This window comes from Rhamphochromis longiceps, linkage group LG10 (assembly GCF_057381845.1).
Source record: "Rhamphochromis longiceps isolate RC_006_pf linkage group LG10, R_longiceps_female_GT1.1, whole genome shotgun sequence".
Classification (NCBI taxonomy): Eukaryota; Metazoa; Chordata; class Actinopteri; order Cichliformes; family Cichlidae; genus Rhamphochromis; species Rhamphochromis longiceps.
In genome coordinates, this window is record NC_140566.1 from 16,397,904 (window position 1) to 16,412,997 (window position 15,094).

A 15,094-nucleotide genomic window follows, 5' to 3' on the forward strand; every position below is an offset into this window, starting at 1 on the left:
TCATTTGTGACCTGTCAGTATGAATTGCATTTTCTGTGACCAACAGCAACTGTGAGTGCTGCCAAGCTGAAACTGAACTGATCAGGCAGATTTAGTCTTCAGGATCTACATCACTTCTAGTATCTTGCTTCATGCATGCTTGATAACACTTATCATCGCCTAATCCATTTCAGATGGAAAACAGTACTGTGTATTGATAGCTCAAACTGACAAGCTGATCCTAAAGGAAACATAAGATTCCAATGGAAAAGCAGCTGTTTATTTTTTTAAGACTACTTCTCAAAAGTCACTTTGTTGAATATACTTAACCCATAAGTGAAATGCTTCATACAAAGTGGTACAGTCTAGAAGCATCCAGCAGAACAGTCTGCTCGGTGGGATTCATTATATTGAAAGGCACAATTAGATTTACCTTAGCATGGTTTTCTTACCTTTCCAAACTTAAAATGCATAACAGTCAGACCAAATTATAATCACATTTTAATTGATTAATATATTAACCAGTACTAACATTCTGTTCTGTACCTTTGGCTTTAGTACTGAGCCAAAATGGAAGTATGAAATGGATGTATCAAGGAGGCTGGAGCTCCTATACAGAATCCAAGCCAACTATCAGTACCTAAGAAAACCGAACCGAACAAGACATGTGCTGCCTTTTATCTGCTTGAGTTCTTAACTTAACTGACAATACCCGCATGCAGCATCTGTGCATGACCGCTAGGTTGTGATGCAGCGACAGATTACATGTCCTCAGAGTCATTCCAGGTTGCACGTACGTCTTTGATCATGGTGGCAGTTTCTGCCTCAGCTGAATGAGTGGTGTTGCGGGGATATCTGAGGCTTGTGTCTAATATAGCAGGTTTCCTAAAGGAAATAAAAGTAAATAAATAAAACGCTCTGTACACACAGGTCCAAAGTGAGTCACCGTCAGCCATCCATAAATTCTAACCTGTCTTTTAGGAATGTTTTGAATTGTTGTTGCTTTTTTATTTTTTTTATTTTAATATTACAAATGATGGGAAAACTCTGCATCTGTAGCGTATGCGCTTTCGATGTCTAAATATAGATTCTCAACATTAACTTCAGCAATCAGGCACGATGTTAGTACGCTCATTGAATGGCTAAACGTGGGTTTGTTTTGAAGAGTTTTGTAAAGTATAGCTACAGATTTGACTCGTTGATCTTGTTGGGCAGGTTGATCCACGGTTATTAAAGAAGAGAGTTAAGTCCTCATCCTTCTTCCTCGTCAGGACTGAAACCTGGCTGCTCATAGTAGATCATCAGAAAACTGATGTAAATGTTTGCTATTCAAGCTCTGCTGGGGAAAAACATTGAATGTCTGTGTACTAAATCCTGAGCCATGTTGTTATGAAAGATTTCTGTACCAACATTAATAAACATAGTAATGATGGTTTTACTTTTGTCAGTCTTGAACATAAAGCAGTATTGTGCCTGTGTTGGGTTATGCAATCCAGAGCAGATCACAGAGGAGACTCCATGGTGCTGTTACAAGTGGAGATATTATTATATATTATATTTCTCATTAGAGATGTTTAAGCTCTGCACACAAAAGCAAAAGCAGTCTGAGCAGTAATCGAGTAGCAAATATAACAGTAATATAGTTATCTAGACTGCAGAGGATTGCTGGAAGTAAACTACACTTTGGGGCAACCTGTAGCCAACGCCCAGTGCTCCACCTACAGCAGGGAGCGGTGCTGCTCAGGTGAAACTCTAAGCTAAACGTCTCTATCGAAAAGCAATCACTTTGACTGAATATTTAAGTGTACGTGCAGCTTCAGGGTATAATGTTCATTAGTTTAAAGAATACCTTTAAAACATTCACGCTAGGTTACTGTATGTGCAGCTGTCTTTGTCAGCATAATTCTTTGTTCTTCTCCAATTAACTATGACCTCCTCCTCCTCTCTGTATTTACCACAGATACGTATCAGCCCTGACAACACCAGCCCGCCTATCCCCAGTGGATTTCCATTACTCATTGCCCCCGCAGGTGCCTACCTTCCAGATCACATCCCCCAATGCCAGCCACGCCATGTCGCTCCCTCCTGCTGTTCACAATCCGTACCCCCTGGAGGATGACCAGCCTCTGCTGCGCCGCTACCAGGTGCCCCTACACGATGCTCATTGCCAGGAGCCTTACCGGCAGCAGCGTCGAACCTATCTAAATGACAGCAGGGGAAGCCTTCCCTCCAGCCCCTACCGGCTGGCTGAGGATGAAGACTATGAGACCACCCAGGAGTATCTGTCCTCTCGGGAGCAACCAAAGAGAAGTGGGTCCAGTGGAACTGGAAGCCGGCGCTGGCGGAGATCCAGACTGAATGGCCACGTGGCCCCACGAGGATACGAGGCATCTCGGGACTATGGGTCTCGAAGCTGTCTAACAGATAGTGAGTCAGAGGAGGACGGCGAGAGCACGCCCTTCCTCAGTATGCAGAACATGAACGCCGAGCCTTCCACCATCTACAGGCCGGCGGACAGTCGGACTTCTAACTCGTCAGGGCGACACAGTGGGCATGGGAACACGCATACGAGACTCACACAGTCACGCTCCAAACCGGACAATACACCGCATTAAAGAGTGATAATGAACCGACAAAAATCAATATAGTATAGACCTGCATCTATAAGAAATATTTTTATTTTATATAACTGACAGATATTCTAAACAAATGAAATATTTATTTTCATTTTAGCAAAAGTTGTCTACTAGTTAACAGCAAAGACTTTTTTATAGGGAAAACTCTATTTATATGTACATTTTGATTTACAGCATAAAAAGATGTGCCAGTTTTTTCACAATGTTAAAAAATAGAGTAATATTGTGGTGCCTTTTGCTGTATGCCGATGCCAGAGGGCCAGTGGAGGTTTTTGTAGCCTTTCTTATATGGACGCCTCATTTTTTTATACACATTTATGTTTTTGTTTTTCCTCTCTGGTTTCCTATTTACTTTCTTTCCAAATTGCATTCTTCGAGAAGTCTAACCCCTTCCATATCACGCGATATAAACCACTTCAGCATAAAGTGTATGTTTACATATGATAATATGATTCGCCTGTAGGGTTTTCTTTTATGATTTGGGATTTATTAGAACGCCTCATAAATGCGATGTAGATTCTTTTCTTTTTTTCTTTTTTTTTTGCCTGCTAACTAATGTCTACCAAGAGAAAAAGAGTCACAGAGAGTGAGAAATTGTGTTGCGTGTGCATAAATGTCTGCGAGTGTGTGTGCGTGTTTGTGCACGCTCGTGCGCACCTGTGTGTGTTGCTTGCATGCGTTTGTGACTGTTAGATGAACTTCACTGTTTGTTGTGGTAACATCAAATGTGTGGGTCTACTGGTGTCTCAGGAGAGTGAGAGTAAAGAGTCTCGGAGGTTCACAGAAAAGTGGTTAATCAGAACAGTGACCCCAGTGTAGGTGAGCAGGCAAGGCTGCTGTAGGGTTGTATGTTATGCAGGTCATTGCTTGATGTGTTTACAGCTATTCTGCCCCTCCCCAGCCCGCCCCATTTACGTCCTTTTTTTAAAAAAATTTTTTTGAAAATGATTATTTCCCAACAGGTTTTCCTTGCTTCAGCCTGGTATGTGGCCAACAAACACTGAGCCGCTTGCCACAGGGTGACCCCTGCTGTCAGAGGCAGTGGAAAAACAAAAAGATTGCGTCTGTTTTCACTCGAATCCCACGCCTAATCATCCTTCTGTGTCCATTCTGTTTTCGTGGCTTACGTTTAAGGCCACCAGCGTCTCAGGATTTCCACATTCATCCCCCCGCCTCCACCTCAAGCCCTGCTCAACCTCTTCCTTAAGTTTAGGTCTACCTAAGATTCAAGTTCTCAGATGCTGAGGACCTACGTGTTAACACGCAGTTACTAGTACCCCGATCATTCCCATGCAGAGAAAAGTAAAGTCAGGTGGAAGCAGCTCAGTGGATCACAGTACAGAGCATACTAGACAATATTAACGAAATAGCTGTGAAACTTTGGAGGATCATATGATGCAAAAATATGCAAACTTTCTATTTTGCTGTTTGATTACATCATTTTCTAAGAGGTGACTGTAGTGTGTTGTGTGGAAAAAAAATGTGATGCCTATAGTGTAGAATGAAATAACATGATACAAATGCATATTTACCCGAGTTATTTTTTGAAAGCCATTATGCAGCCGTCTATCATGTTTTCAGCCTTTCTTGTTCACTTAACGTCACGTCCATTGAATGACTGTGTCTGTGAATTATTTTATCACTCGGCTTAGATCCCTCCACCTCACGTGCATACTTCCCAGTAATAGCCGATAGAATCCAAATAGTTTCTCCTCTGATAGTAATGTGTACTGCTTTGTCTTGTTGACTGATGGAGTCATTTAAAATTTAGCCTGTAAATGATGATTTTGAAAGTGAATAAATTCATTTTAAGCCCTTTGTCCTCCACTGAGGGAGAAGTAAATATTTGAAAGATATCTCAAAGTCACAGCCGTCAGTGTGGCTCGCACAGAAAGGACAGCTGATGTTTTGTCTCTGTCGGTATATTTCTGCTCCTCCTTATTAAAAAATAATGGAATGCTGCAATTAGGGGGGGGAAATGCCTTTTAAACACTGATCTGCAATTCTGACTGGTATATGGTAAATGCACAGTGGCATGGCAATAGAGGATGGTCACACATCGGTCACAACATGCAGATGTTTTCATTGAGTTTCTCACCTCTGGGTCTAATTTTGTATGTCAGAAAAGTGCAAAAGAAGACTTCACCTCCAGTTTTAATGTGACAGCCCCTTCACCCTGCCAGTCCTCTCACCCATTTGAGATGCTACCGGGCACGTCCAATCAGCCTCTTCTGTTGAAATTTATGACCCCCCCGACCCCACCCTCGCTTGAAATGTTTGAACACCTCTCCTCTGCATGTCCTTGTGGTCAAGGTTAGATGGGTGCATGGTTTAAAAAAAAGAGATTTAAAAAAAAAATCACACAAAAAAAGCAGCAGACAATTCTTTTCCAGTCAGTGAAAGTGTATTTCATTTAACATTCAGCAATAAAAAAGAACCTTTCCCCATGTCATTCCTGAAATATGCTAGAAAAAAGAAAAAACTTGCGAGATTGTCATAGATTGTAAAATACAATGAAAAATGAATCCACCTGTTCATATGAGAAAATAAATCTTTATTCATATCATTTTACGTTGTAGTCATTTCTGTAGACCGCCTTGCTCTGTATTTTGATTCATCTCTCTCTCTCTCTCTCTTTCTTTTTTTTTTCTTGGCTTGGGGTTGGACTCGTCTGGCGTGCGCAAGGTGTCTCAGGAGAACACGCATAAAACCTGACAGTGAAATAAAATCTATTTAATACGGTGATCGAGGGTTTATATGTTGCAACCAAAAGGTTTTAGATAGCAGTTTCATACAGTTAGTGCCAGACACACACAACAATGCATTTGTTGCGTGAGAGCAAGAGCACTGGCGAACTTTAACTATTTCAAAGAGGAAAGTACGAGCCTTAAATTGAAAACATACATGTTGATATGAGGCTATAAGTATGAATCTATTTATTGTAAATCCTGGTTTGTTTGGGTTTTTTCACTCCAGACGGATCTTTTAAGGAACACGAACCAAAGCATACTAGTATTGTGACGCTGCCTTTTTTGTTAATCATGGATGACTCTATGGCCAAAATATCAACTGTTCTGATAAATGAGAGTAGCTACAATATGTGAAATCCAAGTCCAATATTTAAACACTGAAAGACAAAACCTCAATATGGTCAAGATTTCATTTTAGATTTAGTTTTCCACCTTTAATTTTTTTTTCCTCACATGGATACCTTCCCGTGATGGGAAGTTCAGCTCCTGCATTGGCATATATGCACCACTAGATGGTGTCACAAGCAGCAAGATGCGGAAGTCTTCAAATCACAAGAGTTCACCCTATGTAGGCGTGAGTGGTGCTCCGCATCAGCACTGTTTCCTCCTTTACCAGTAACATCCCCCCCTCACATCCGTGTAACAGCAGTAACTGAGAGAAAAGCAGCAAATCCGCTGAACCGATTCAAGGAAAGGGACGAGACCAAGTAATGTTTCCATAATATTCACTCTTATCATTCTTTTCGCTGACCACCATCCGTTTAATAACTACATTGATAACTACTGCATTACATTTTTGCTTGCGTGATGATCGTTTTCCGGGTGGTAACTGTGAGAACTCAAGAGAGCGGCGTTAAATCCAGAGCGTGCAGCGTGCTGAGAACAAAAGTAGTTGAATAAATTAAATGGACTGAAATCTAAGAAACTACATTTCTCGGAGGCTGTCTTATGAAAAACACAAACAAAATCCTCTGACCCATCCAAGCTACCTGCTTCAGCAACAACACACTGATCTGCCCTTCAAACATTAACTAGGGTGTTCAATTTTTAAAGAGTGGGGGTTCATTTCACATAATTCATGGGAAATCTGCCTTTACTCTTGTGTTCACAACAACAATGCTATAGCAAAACTGTGTGTGGGGGGGGGGCAGTGAAAAGCAACGGCATGTCAGATTCCTGCTGTGAATCTATTTATTTAGTTTTTATACTTTGTGCCTTCTGTTGTGTGGCTCATCTGCTGCTTTTATTTAAATCCAAATCCTTGATTTCTTGTTCTGTCTCGTTTTAGTTACTTCAGCTCAAAGTGACTCATGCCAGATGAAGTAGACTGAAAGGGGTTTTACTAGTATTTGTGTTCAGACGTCCATAAAAAAGACAGACTTTGAGATTTAAAAAGGATTATAAGAAGTCTTGATTTAAAAGACAAAAAGGCAATTGTTTTCCAATACGGGCTTGTGTATAGAACAATAAAGATACCAGTGGATGCCGTCTTTAACCTGTGAAAGGCTCAAATAAAGAAATCGCTCTACACATTCAAAATACAAATAAAAAATAATAATAATGACATGTGCAAAGTAAGATTAAGATCCTGAAATCTACTGATTGTCAGATAAACAGGTCTGATTGTCCACAGCGTTCTTTTCACGGTGGCGTTCGCTTCGGATTTAACTCATTTGTTCACAAAACGAAAGAAAAAACATTCGTCCAGCAATCATAAGGTGAACCAAATTTGTGGAAATCAAACAGAGAAGAGATAAAAGTAGCACTCACTCTACTTTCATTAACATGTGGAGTACAAAAACACTCAGGCAACAGGCTTTAGGAGGTTTGCCCCGGTGTCTTCCAAGATTATTGTTTCTTTTGGTGACATTTTGGAGCGTTTCCCAGATCCCCTGTGTGCAAAATAGAAAATGCAAATGTGGATACATTATTTTTTTTCTCCCTTCTCTCCCTTTCTCTTTCTCTCTTCTAGTCTTATGTGCTTTTTTTGGCCTTGAGTAAACCATGATGATTTGCTATTTGCTGTATACGTTACCCTCGAGTCCTCCTGAGTTCTGTTTCTAAAATTAATGTTTTGATTCTGGGACATGCAGAGATAAAATAAAAGGAACACATGCTGCGTCCTGGAACTCAATCTTACCTCTCCTCCACATCTTGTATTGTGTCGGGAAGGGGTGTGCCAAGCGTTTCTGGAAGAAATATAACAGCAACCCCACTGAGGATTGGCGCCCCTCCATAGATTAAACCTGGTAGCCAAGGTATGTAGTCTCCCGTGAGGCGCACCATGGGGGCCACCATAGCTCCTACACGTGCCATACTGGACACCAATCCCATGCCATTCTGACTGAGAGAGAAGACATAAAACCATAAAACAGCAAACAGTCATAACTACACACTAGTAAAGTCAGAGATTGTGTCAACAGAGGGTCAGTAAATATGTAAATTATTTTAGTGATAGTAAAGAAGTGCATGTGCAGTCTTAGACTATTAAAATGTCATGAAACCATATATTAGAGCAGAGATGTCATTATGGGCCACATCCAGCCAACGTTGAACTTAAGTGGGCCAGACCAGTGAAACTCCTCAAACTCCTCTTTATATCAGTGTAAAGAAGTTTGTCTACACATTTAATACCTTAGATTTCTTAATATAAGAAAAATCAGCACAATTTCAACGGTACAGTTCAGGTTTTCTACGTGACAAAGACATTATTTGGAACTCATTGCTTAGACCAGTGGTTCCCAAACTTTTTTTGCTGGGCCCCCCTTTGTTTTACAAGAAAAATGTTCGCGTGTGCGCGTGCACAAACACATCCTCCAACCACACACACCCATATTTTGCTCCATTGCGGTTTATTTCACACCTCAAACATTTAGTAAACAATTAAGCAAATACAAATAAACTGCAATAAATTACAGGTAGTAAGAAAATAAACTACTAACTCTTTTATGCTACGTCCACACCTACACGAGTATTTTTGAAAACGTTTTGCGCCACGTTATTGTTTACCGGAGATGAATTGCAGAATGGCAGATAGAGACAAAATACTGTTAATCTGACTATCTTCGGTTTTTACAGGCTTACATATACACACGCAGTTACTGTCCCTCTATTTAGAAAGGCAGAGGCATCACGGTGTGATTATTTTACGTGTAGTTGTTATTCCCCCGTGTAATAATATTCAACATTGCTATCAATTCATTTTCGAAAAATGCCTGTCTGTGCAAAATGGGTTGAAAAACATAAACAAGTGTGAGATACTGTTTGTCCGTGATTTAGACAGGGGGAACAAATCGTGGCAGGATCAGCCTGATATTATTTGTATCCCTCTGTAACTTTACTGTATACAGAGCTAACATCTCCAAAATGTCAGGAGTAGTTAGTCATTACAACAAGTGTGTGTGAACTAAAAATCAAGAATGTGGGATACTGTTTGTCCGTGATTTGAAGCCCCCCCCCCCCCCCCCCCCCCCCGGCCCCACACTTTGGGAAGGTCTGGCTTAGACCGTCCTTCAGTTTGAAAACATAAAAAGTCTGGTAGCACTTTATAACATGACCTGTGAATAATTTGCAGGCAAGTTAGGTTTTTGCAAAAACGTTCAAACGAGTACACTGTTTGTACCCTGTACTTGTTTCACTTGTTTGCAAAAACCTGACATGTTGCCCACAAAATGCACATAAGTACAGCGTACTTGCCTGCAATTTGCAGTTCATATTATAAAGTGTTACCAATAGATTTTCCAGTTCACAGAATTTGTAAATCTACTACTGTATAAAAAACAAAAAAGCAGCCACCCCTGGATTAGCGATTATCCTTAGTTGTTGCTCTTCAGCGAAACCTAGATTTCATTGTTAAACCAAAGTCATCTAGGTTTCCTTGCTGATAGTTTTATGGTTTTGCCAGATGAGACTTACCGAATAATGGTTGGGTACAGTTCTCCAGTGTAAAGGTAACAGCAGAAGAAAGATGCAGCAAGACAACCTTTACCCACAACAGCCAGAGAGGTCCGCAGAGTTTGTTGATCTGCAAAAAAGCGGAACATCCATCAGGTCACTCACTTGCTTCTCCTCAGCCTTATCTTGTGCACATGTCTGTGTTCTGACATACCATAAGGTACCAGCAGGTTGATCAAGATAGTGACCCCAGCGATGATGAGAACAGCAGACTGCGACGGCCGGCGCCCTATATAACTCATAGTCACAGCGATGATGATTTTAGCTGGTATGTCAACAGCTCCAAAGATCACTTGTATCAGGTAAATATCCACTCCAAACTTTTGCAGATCCATGGAAAGGCCGTAGTAGGCAAAGCTGGTTGATAACCTAAATATAAAAATACACTTGGTGTCATTGCAGTTTCACAGAAGGTGCTGTAAATCTGTCACTGAGTGTTTCTACAAGAGCAGCACACACACACCAGGCAGCTGCCAGACAGACTGTGCTAATCCTCAAGTAGGGTGTGCGGAACAGATCCAAGGCAGTGTAGGAGCCCTTTGACATGGACAGCTCATTCTTCATGGACTCCTGGAGCATCTGTGCACAAAGAGAAAACATTGTTAATATACAGTCTGTTTATGTGAAACACAGATTTATCCCAAAGTTTAAAAATATTCCCTTACCTTAATGTCAATTTTTTCTCCCTCATCACACCGTCCGTTAAACTTAGCCACACTTTTAAGTCCCTTGATCGCCCGATCAGGCTTATTCTTTAAGGCCAACCATCTTGCGGATTCATGAAACCACCTATAAGGAATATTGGTTAGGTTTGCTACATTTTTTAAAAATGTTTTAGCTTACATTGGTGACTATAGTTGAAACTTTTCAGTTCAATGATTGCCATCTCACCATGCGTAGAGGAAGAACACATAGAAAGGCAAAGACACAGCCAGGGTTAACCACCTCCAGTCCCGGATGTAGTAGGCCATCAATGCCAGGGTCAGCTGGCCCAGTGTGTAACAGTAGCCACTCATCGTGCCCACCACAGTTCTCACACGAGTGGGGATCCACTCAAGAACTTGAAACAGATGAAACACATTTTCATAAGATTGGGAGCCCATGTCATCAACATCCCTTTAGTCAAGTAAAATAAAGGAACTAAAAATCATACTGAGGGACAAGCTGTTGAGTGCTATGCCAGATAGAGCCATGCCACAACCAAACCGGAAAAAGCAGAACAGAGGGAAGGAAGGAGAAAATGCAGCACATGTTCCAGAGACCGCCATCAGAAGGTAAGACATGAGCAGGAGGATACGTCGACCATATCTAGAAGACATGAGGGCCATCGGTGAAACATTATTTGACTTGCTGAACTGTTTATTATTCATGCCACTGGGCAATTAAGATTTTTCTTTTCAAAGACGAGTCAAAATATTACACATTCAGCTTATTGTATATTATTGGTGTTACTTGTCTGCAAGGCTTCCGAAGAGAAACGCTCCCACAAGCACGCCTCCCATGTAGATGGTTTGTCCCATTTGCTTCAAAGAGTGCTGGTCACACACTAAATGCCACTAGCAAAAAATGCACATTACAACATATGAACATCTGCACTGCGATGACAAGTTGACTGAAACAGTGTGATAAAAATGCAGTTTTACATCAGATATGATTGTGGAGCTTCTGTCAGCCATGTTGTACGTCCAGCCATCTATGCATCCTTGCAGGTCAGCATCCAGATCATCCACACTGTTTCCCTCATTTCTCAAATTGGAGGTCCCATTTTTATCCAGGAGGTGCCACTGTGGAACAACGTAACGCTGGCACCTGTGCAATTTTCCTCTGTGGTCCTGTGGTACTGTGATCCGCAAAGCTTCCTCTGGGCTCAGCTGGGACTGTGAGAGATTTGAGTGAGCGCTACAGTAGTGAGGAGGCACCACAGCCACAAAGTTTTGCAGCAGGTTGTGGCTGGCCAACATAAGGATGGGTGTGGAGAGGAGGGTTACGTGCACGATTTGGAAGCGGCCTGTGCTGCCCACCTGCTCAAGGAGCTCGCTGAACCCCATGCTTTTGTACAACTAGAACGCTAGAAGGTGACTTTAATGTTAATGGCACTAGATTATGCTGTTGTTTCCCAATGAACTTGGTTCCGGCACCTGTGACAACATTGAAAAAAACACTGGTTGTGAAAAACAACCACTGAATGTTGTGATAGTGTTAAATATTAGAGAGTTAAACAGACTTACCTGCCAAGTTAGTCTTCTCTAATTAGATAAACTGGAAAAAGAATGCACAGTGACTATGTTGGTTACTGTAGCATCGCCATTAAAACAATTAATGCAGCTCAAATGAATGCTAGCAAAGTGGTCCACAGACAGTCCTTAAAAAACAAAGCTATAAATGCTAAATAAAGTTAAAGTCGTCTTGTTGCTGCACCATGGAAAAGTGAGCAATCGGCTCACAAATTCCAAAAGCTTTCCTGAAGTTTGGATTACCTGAAGTACACTGTGAATTCTTGAGGTATTACCAGCTTGTTCTGCGAAAGCTGAGGTAGAGTACTCTTTGTTGTATAGTGGCAGCGTCAAGTCCTTCACTGCAAGTGAGCTTCAGCATCAAGAGTGAGCACATAACTATGCTCAGCTCGCTGCTCTGAGATGCACTCCCTGCCCTTTAGTGACTACATAACACGAAGGGCAGTGTGTGCGCACAAACGTGTGTGTGTGTGTGTTCATACGTGTCAGGCCGGCTGAATTTGATTTTCTTTGTCATTTTCTTTCTTTCTTTCGTTTTTTGAAATATTCTTTTCTTTCTTCTTGAATTGTTCGCAAATCAAGCAAGGGCCGGTTTGCTGGTAATATATGTACAAAAAAGGTATACGACACCTTTAAACAACTGAAAAACAGCAAGTATGTGTTTGACTTGTTGCATCATGCTGATAAATATTCAACTATTTGAAAGATCTGTAACAAGCTTTTGTTACACAACAGAATTAGCAGTCAATCAGTCAATCGTAAGGTGTCCTTCCATTCGTGCAATGCAGAAGAAAGGCTATGAGACAGAACCATTCATAAAGGGCAAAAGAAAAACAAAATCTTTTTCCAATTATTTGTTTTTCATATTTGTATTGCGCTTATGGAGTAGATGTTGCTATCTGAGACTGCCTGGTGTGTGTCTTGGTGATTAGTTATGAGGAATGTGTGCTCTTGTGTAAGGATCAGCATGAGATGTCAAGACGAATGAAGCTGCAGGTGCACCAAAGCAAAACAATAAACTTTGCATTTTTTCAGCTGCGAGTGTGTTCAGGAAAAGATTTGTCCTTAGATTCCTTTTTATTTGATGTATCTGCTGTTTGAGCCTTAAAAGTCTTGTTTTTTCACAGCAGCTGAAAATAAAAATGAGAAAAAGATTCAAAGGACGTCTTGAACACTCTCTGCATGACCTGTGAAATTTCGAGAACGTGAAGCGCTGTTTTACATCCAGGCTTAATGTTTTACAAAAACAGGCTGTTCTGTCAGTCTGGATTTAAATTAACAATCAACAAAAGCTGCTCTGGACATGTGGACGGATAACAGAGTAACCAGAAAGGAACCAAACTGAAGGAAACACTCAGAATATCAATGAAGGTCTAGGGAGATGGCTTAGGTATCGCATGCTTTTACTTAAGTTTATGGCTCACTAAACAGCCAGTCATGGACAAAACAAAGGCAGCGGGAACATTTCAGAAGAAGAAGAAGAATTCCTATCATATGCTTAGATTTTATTGCTTTTAGTGCAGTGCTGCCTGATCACAAGGATCCAGTATTCATTTTCAGACTTCTCCACTGCGCACAGATTTCAAAATTTCTCCAAATTCCCTGACTTTTTTGATTATTTTATTCACTGTAGATGCTTAGATATTTAAAGCATACATAATTAAACACATAGGAACATTATTTGGAACATGCTCCACAACTGTAGATGCAATTTTATGCAGATTGCAGAACCTCTGCCCATCTTTGTTTCTCTAATAGTTGGTCTCTTTAAGATGCTACTTTATACCCAATAATGCCACTGATCTGTTATTTTTCCTCACTTATTTTTGCAGCCTTTTGTTGCTCGTGTTACAACTTTTCTAAGACGTCACCACCATCAAATTCAAAATGAGCTAATATTTCTTATGAAACAGTAAAATGTGTACATTTAAATATTTTTATGTCCTTTTTTTCTATGCTCTCTGAATACAGTATAGATTTACGACATTTGCAAATCCCTACATCCTTGTTTTTGTTTTACATTTTACATAGAGTCCCAAATGTTTTGCAATTGGGGTTGCAAATACATATATGTATATATGTATCATTTGAAGCCACTTCTGCAAAGGATTCGCTTCCAAACCCACAAGCTATATCAGTCTCATGGCCCACACACAGATGTGGGGATCCATTAAAGCAGCATGGATGCATGTGTGCCAAATGTCAGCTAGATGCGACCCTAGAAAAACAAATGAAAAAATTAATATGGATAACAATATTAATATGCATTCATAGGGAAATGAACTAAATATCACTCTGAATGCCAAACTGTCAACTATGGCTCTGACCCAGAGATCACTGTGACATCAGTGTCACTTGCTGAGTTGGTTCTTTAATGCAGGGCTCAGTTTAATTAATTCACTTTCATCTTGGTTTCAGACCTGCCAACTGGAAGGACACTTTGAAACAGAGGTCAGCGCAATAACATGTTGAGACTCGAGAGGTGTGCGTGTCAGCCTCAAAGCCTCTACAGCATACAGTCACCCATATTTACCTTTCTCTGCTCAGGTTCACAAAGACGTTGGGAATTTCAAATGGAGCTGGATTCCAGCTTAAAGAGGACCTATTATGCTCATTTCCAGCTCCGCATTTTTATTCTTGGACTCTACTACAGTAGCGTTGCGTGATTCACAGCTCCAAATAATCCTTTATAAATGATCCATTTATCCTTCACTGGGTTTTGGTGCAGTCATTTAGTTCATCTACTGGATTTATGACAGAAAATAGGCAAAGTGCATTATAGGTAATAATAATAGTAAGCTTTTTAATATAAATTGTAAAAATAACAACTATAAATAAATATATATATATATTATTATAATAAAAAATAACAGCTGCAGTAACTAATTTTAGACCAATAGAAATGACACCCCGATTTGCAGCAGCGGAGAACAAATGAAAAATTTGCTCTGGTCACTTCATGGAAGATGAGGGGATAACCTGATGATTGCAATTAAAGTGGCACACAGACCTATGCATACATTTTCATGACAGTTCAGAGGAGAAACAAAGTAAGGAGTCATCATCAACGGATACAGCAATCAAGAGAAAGAAAAATACAACAGCAACACCATCTTTATTTCAGTTTATCCTGATAAAATCGAGTTGTAGGGTTTACTTACAAGCAATGAAAAAACTTTCAGTATTGAAATGCTCAAACCTCACACCTGGAGAGACAGATACAGCCTGAATGAAACATCTATCGCAGGTTTTAATTCTTTAATTGCCAGATTAAAAAATGCAATCAAATAAAGTAGTAAAAGTAATCAAAAAGTAATCAGAGGTAGAAAGCTAACAACGTGCAAAAAAACTGCAGATGTGTCATCAAATTACAGATCACGGGGGACTAAATCCACAAAGTCTGAAAAAACAGGAAATTGCCATTTGAACAGTGAAGAAAAGGTTTCTTTTGTGGTTTTCTGAAGATGGTGTATTTTATGATATGCACTTGCTAAAAAGATAGACAAGCTCTAAAGGTTAGGGATTTATCAAATTTATTACA

The 15,094-nt window shown here is 40.3% G+C and overlaps 2 protein-coding genes across 6 annotated transcripts in view; one reads left to right on the top strand and one right to left on the bottom strand.

Moving 5' to 3' along the window:
* The window catches only part of nrg2a (neuregulin 2a), an 81,514-nt gene extending 78,039 nt beyond the window's left edge, over nucleotides 1-3,475 (top strand). For all 5 annotated transcript variants that reach the window (XM_085420519.1, XM_085420517.1, XM_085420516.1 and 2 more), the window contains one exon: nucleotides 1,940-3,475. In XM_085420519.1, the coding sequence (XP_085276645.1) occupies nucleotides 1,940-2,594 (655 nt within the window). In that variant the 3' untranslated portion in view covers nucleotides 2,595-3,475. The remainder of the gene's footprint in view (nucleotides 1-1,939) is intronic.
* Nucleotides 3,476-4,908: 1,433 nt separating this feature from the next.
* slc22a6l (solute carrier family 22 member 6, like) lies at nucleotides 4,909-11,905 on the bottom strand. The gene is made up of 12 exons (XM_085420522.1): nucleotides 11,797-11,905; nucleotides 11,548-11,578; nucleotides 10,963-11,457; nucleotides 10,772-10,875; nucleotides 10,473-10,627; nucleotides 10,211-10,379; nucleotides 9,985-10,108; nucleotides 9,783-9,898; nucleotides 9,474-9,688; nucleotides 9,281-9,389; nucleotides 7,506-7,709; nucleotides 4,909-7,257 (listed from the first exon to the last, which is right to left on the bottom strand). Exons 3-12 carry the CDS (start codon nucleotides 11,365-11,367, stop codon nucleotides 7,170-7,172), a joined length of 1,689 nt encoding a protein of 562 aa, XP_085276648.1. The 5' UTR covers nucleotides 11,368-11,457; nucleotides 11,548-11,578; nucleotides 11,797-11,905; the 3' UTR covers nucleotides 4,909-7,169.
* Between the last annotated feature and the right edge of the window lie 3,189 nt (nucleotides 11,906-15,094).

What these genes read in the sequence shown, in the direction of transcription:
- slc22a6l (XM_085420522.1), bottom strand. Translation starts at nt 11,367, where the DNA reads ATGGGGTTCAGCGAGCTCCTTGAGCAGGTGGGCAGCACAGGCCGCTTC. An exon ending in GCTCCACAATCATATCTGAT is followed by an intron (nt 10,876 to 10,962) that starts GTAAAACTGCAT and finishes ATTTTTTGCTAG; the next exon opens with TGGCATTTAGTGTGTGACCA. An exon ending in GAGAAAAAATTGACATTAAG is followed by an intron (nt 9,899 to 9,984) that starts GTAAGGGAATAT and finishes CTTTGTGCACAG; the next exon opens with ATGCTCCAGGAGTCCATGAA.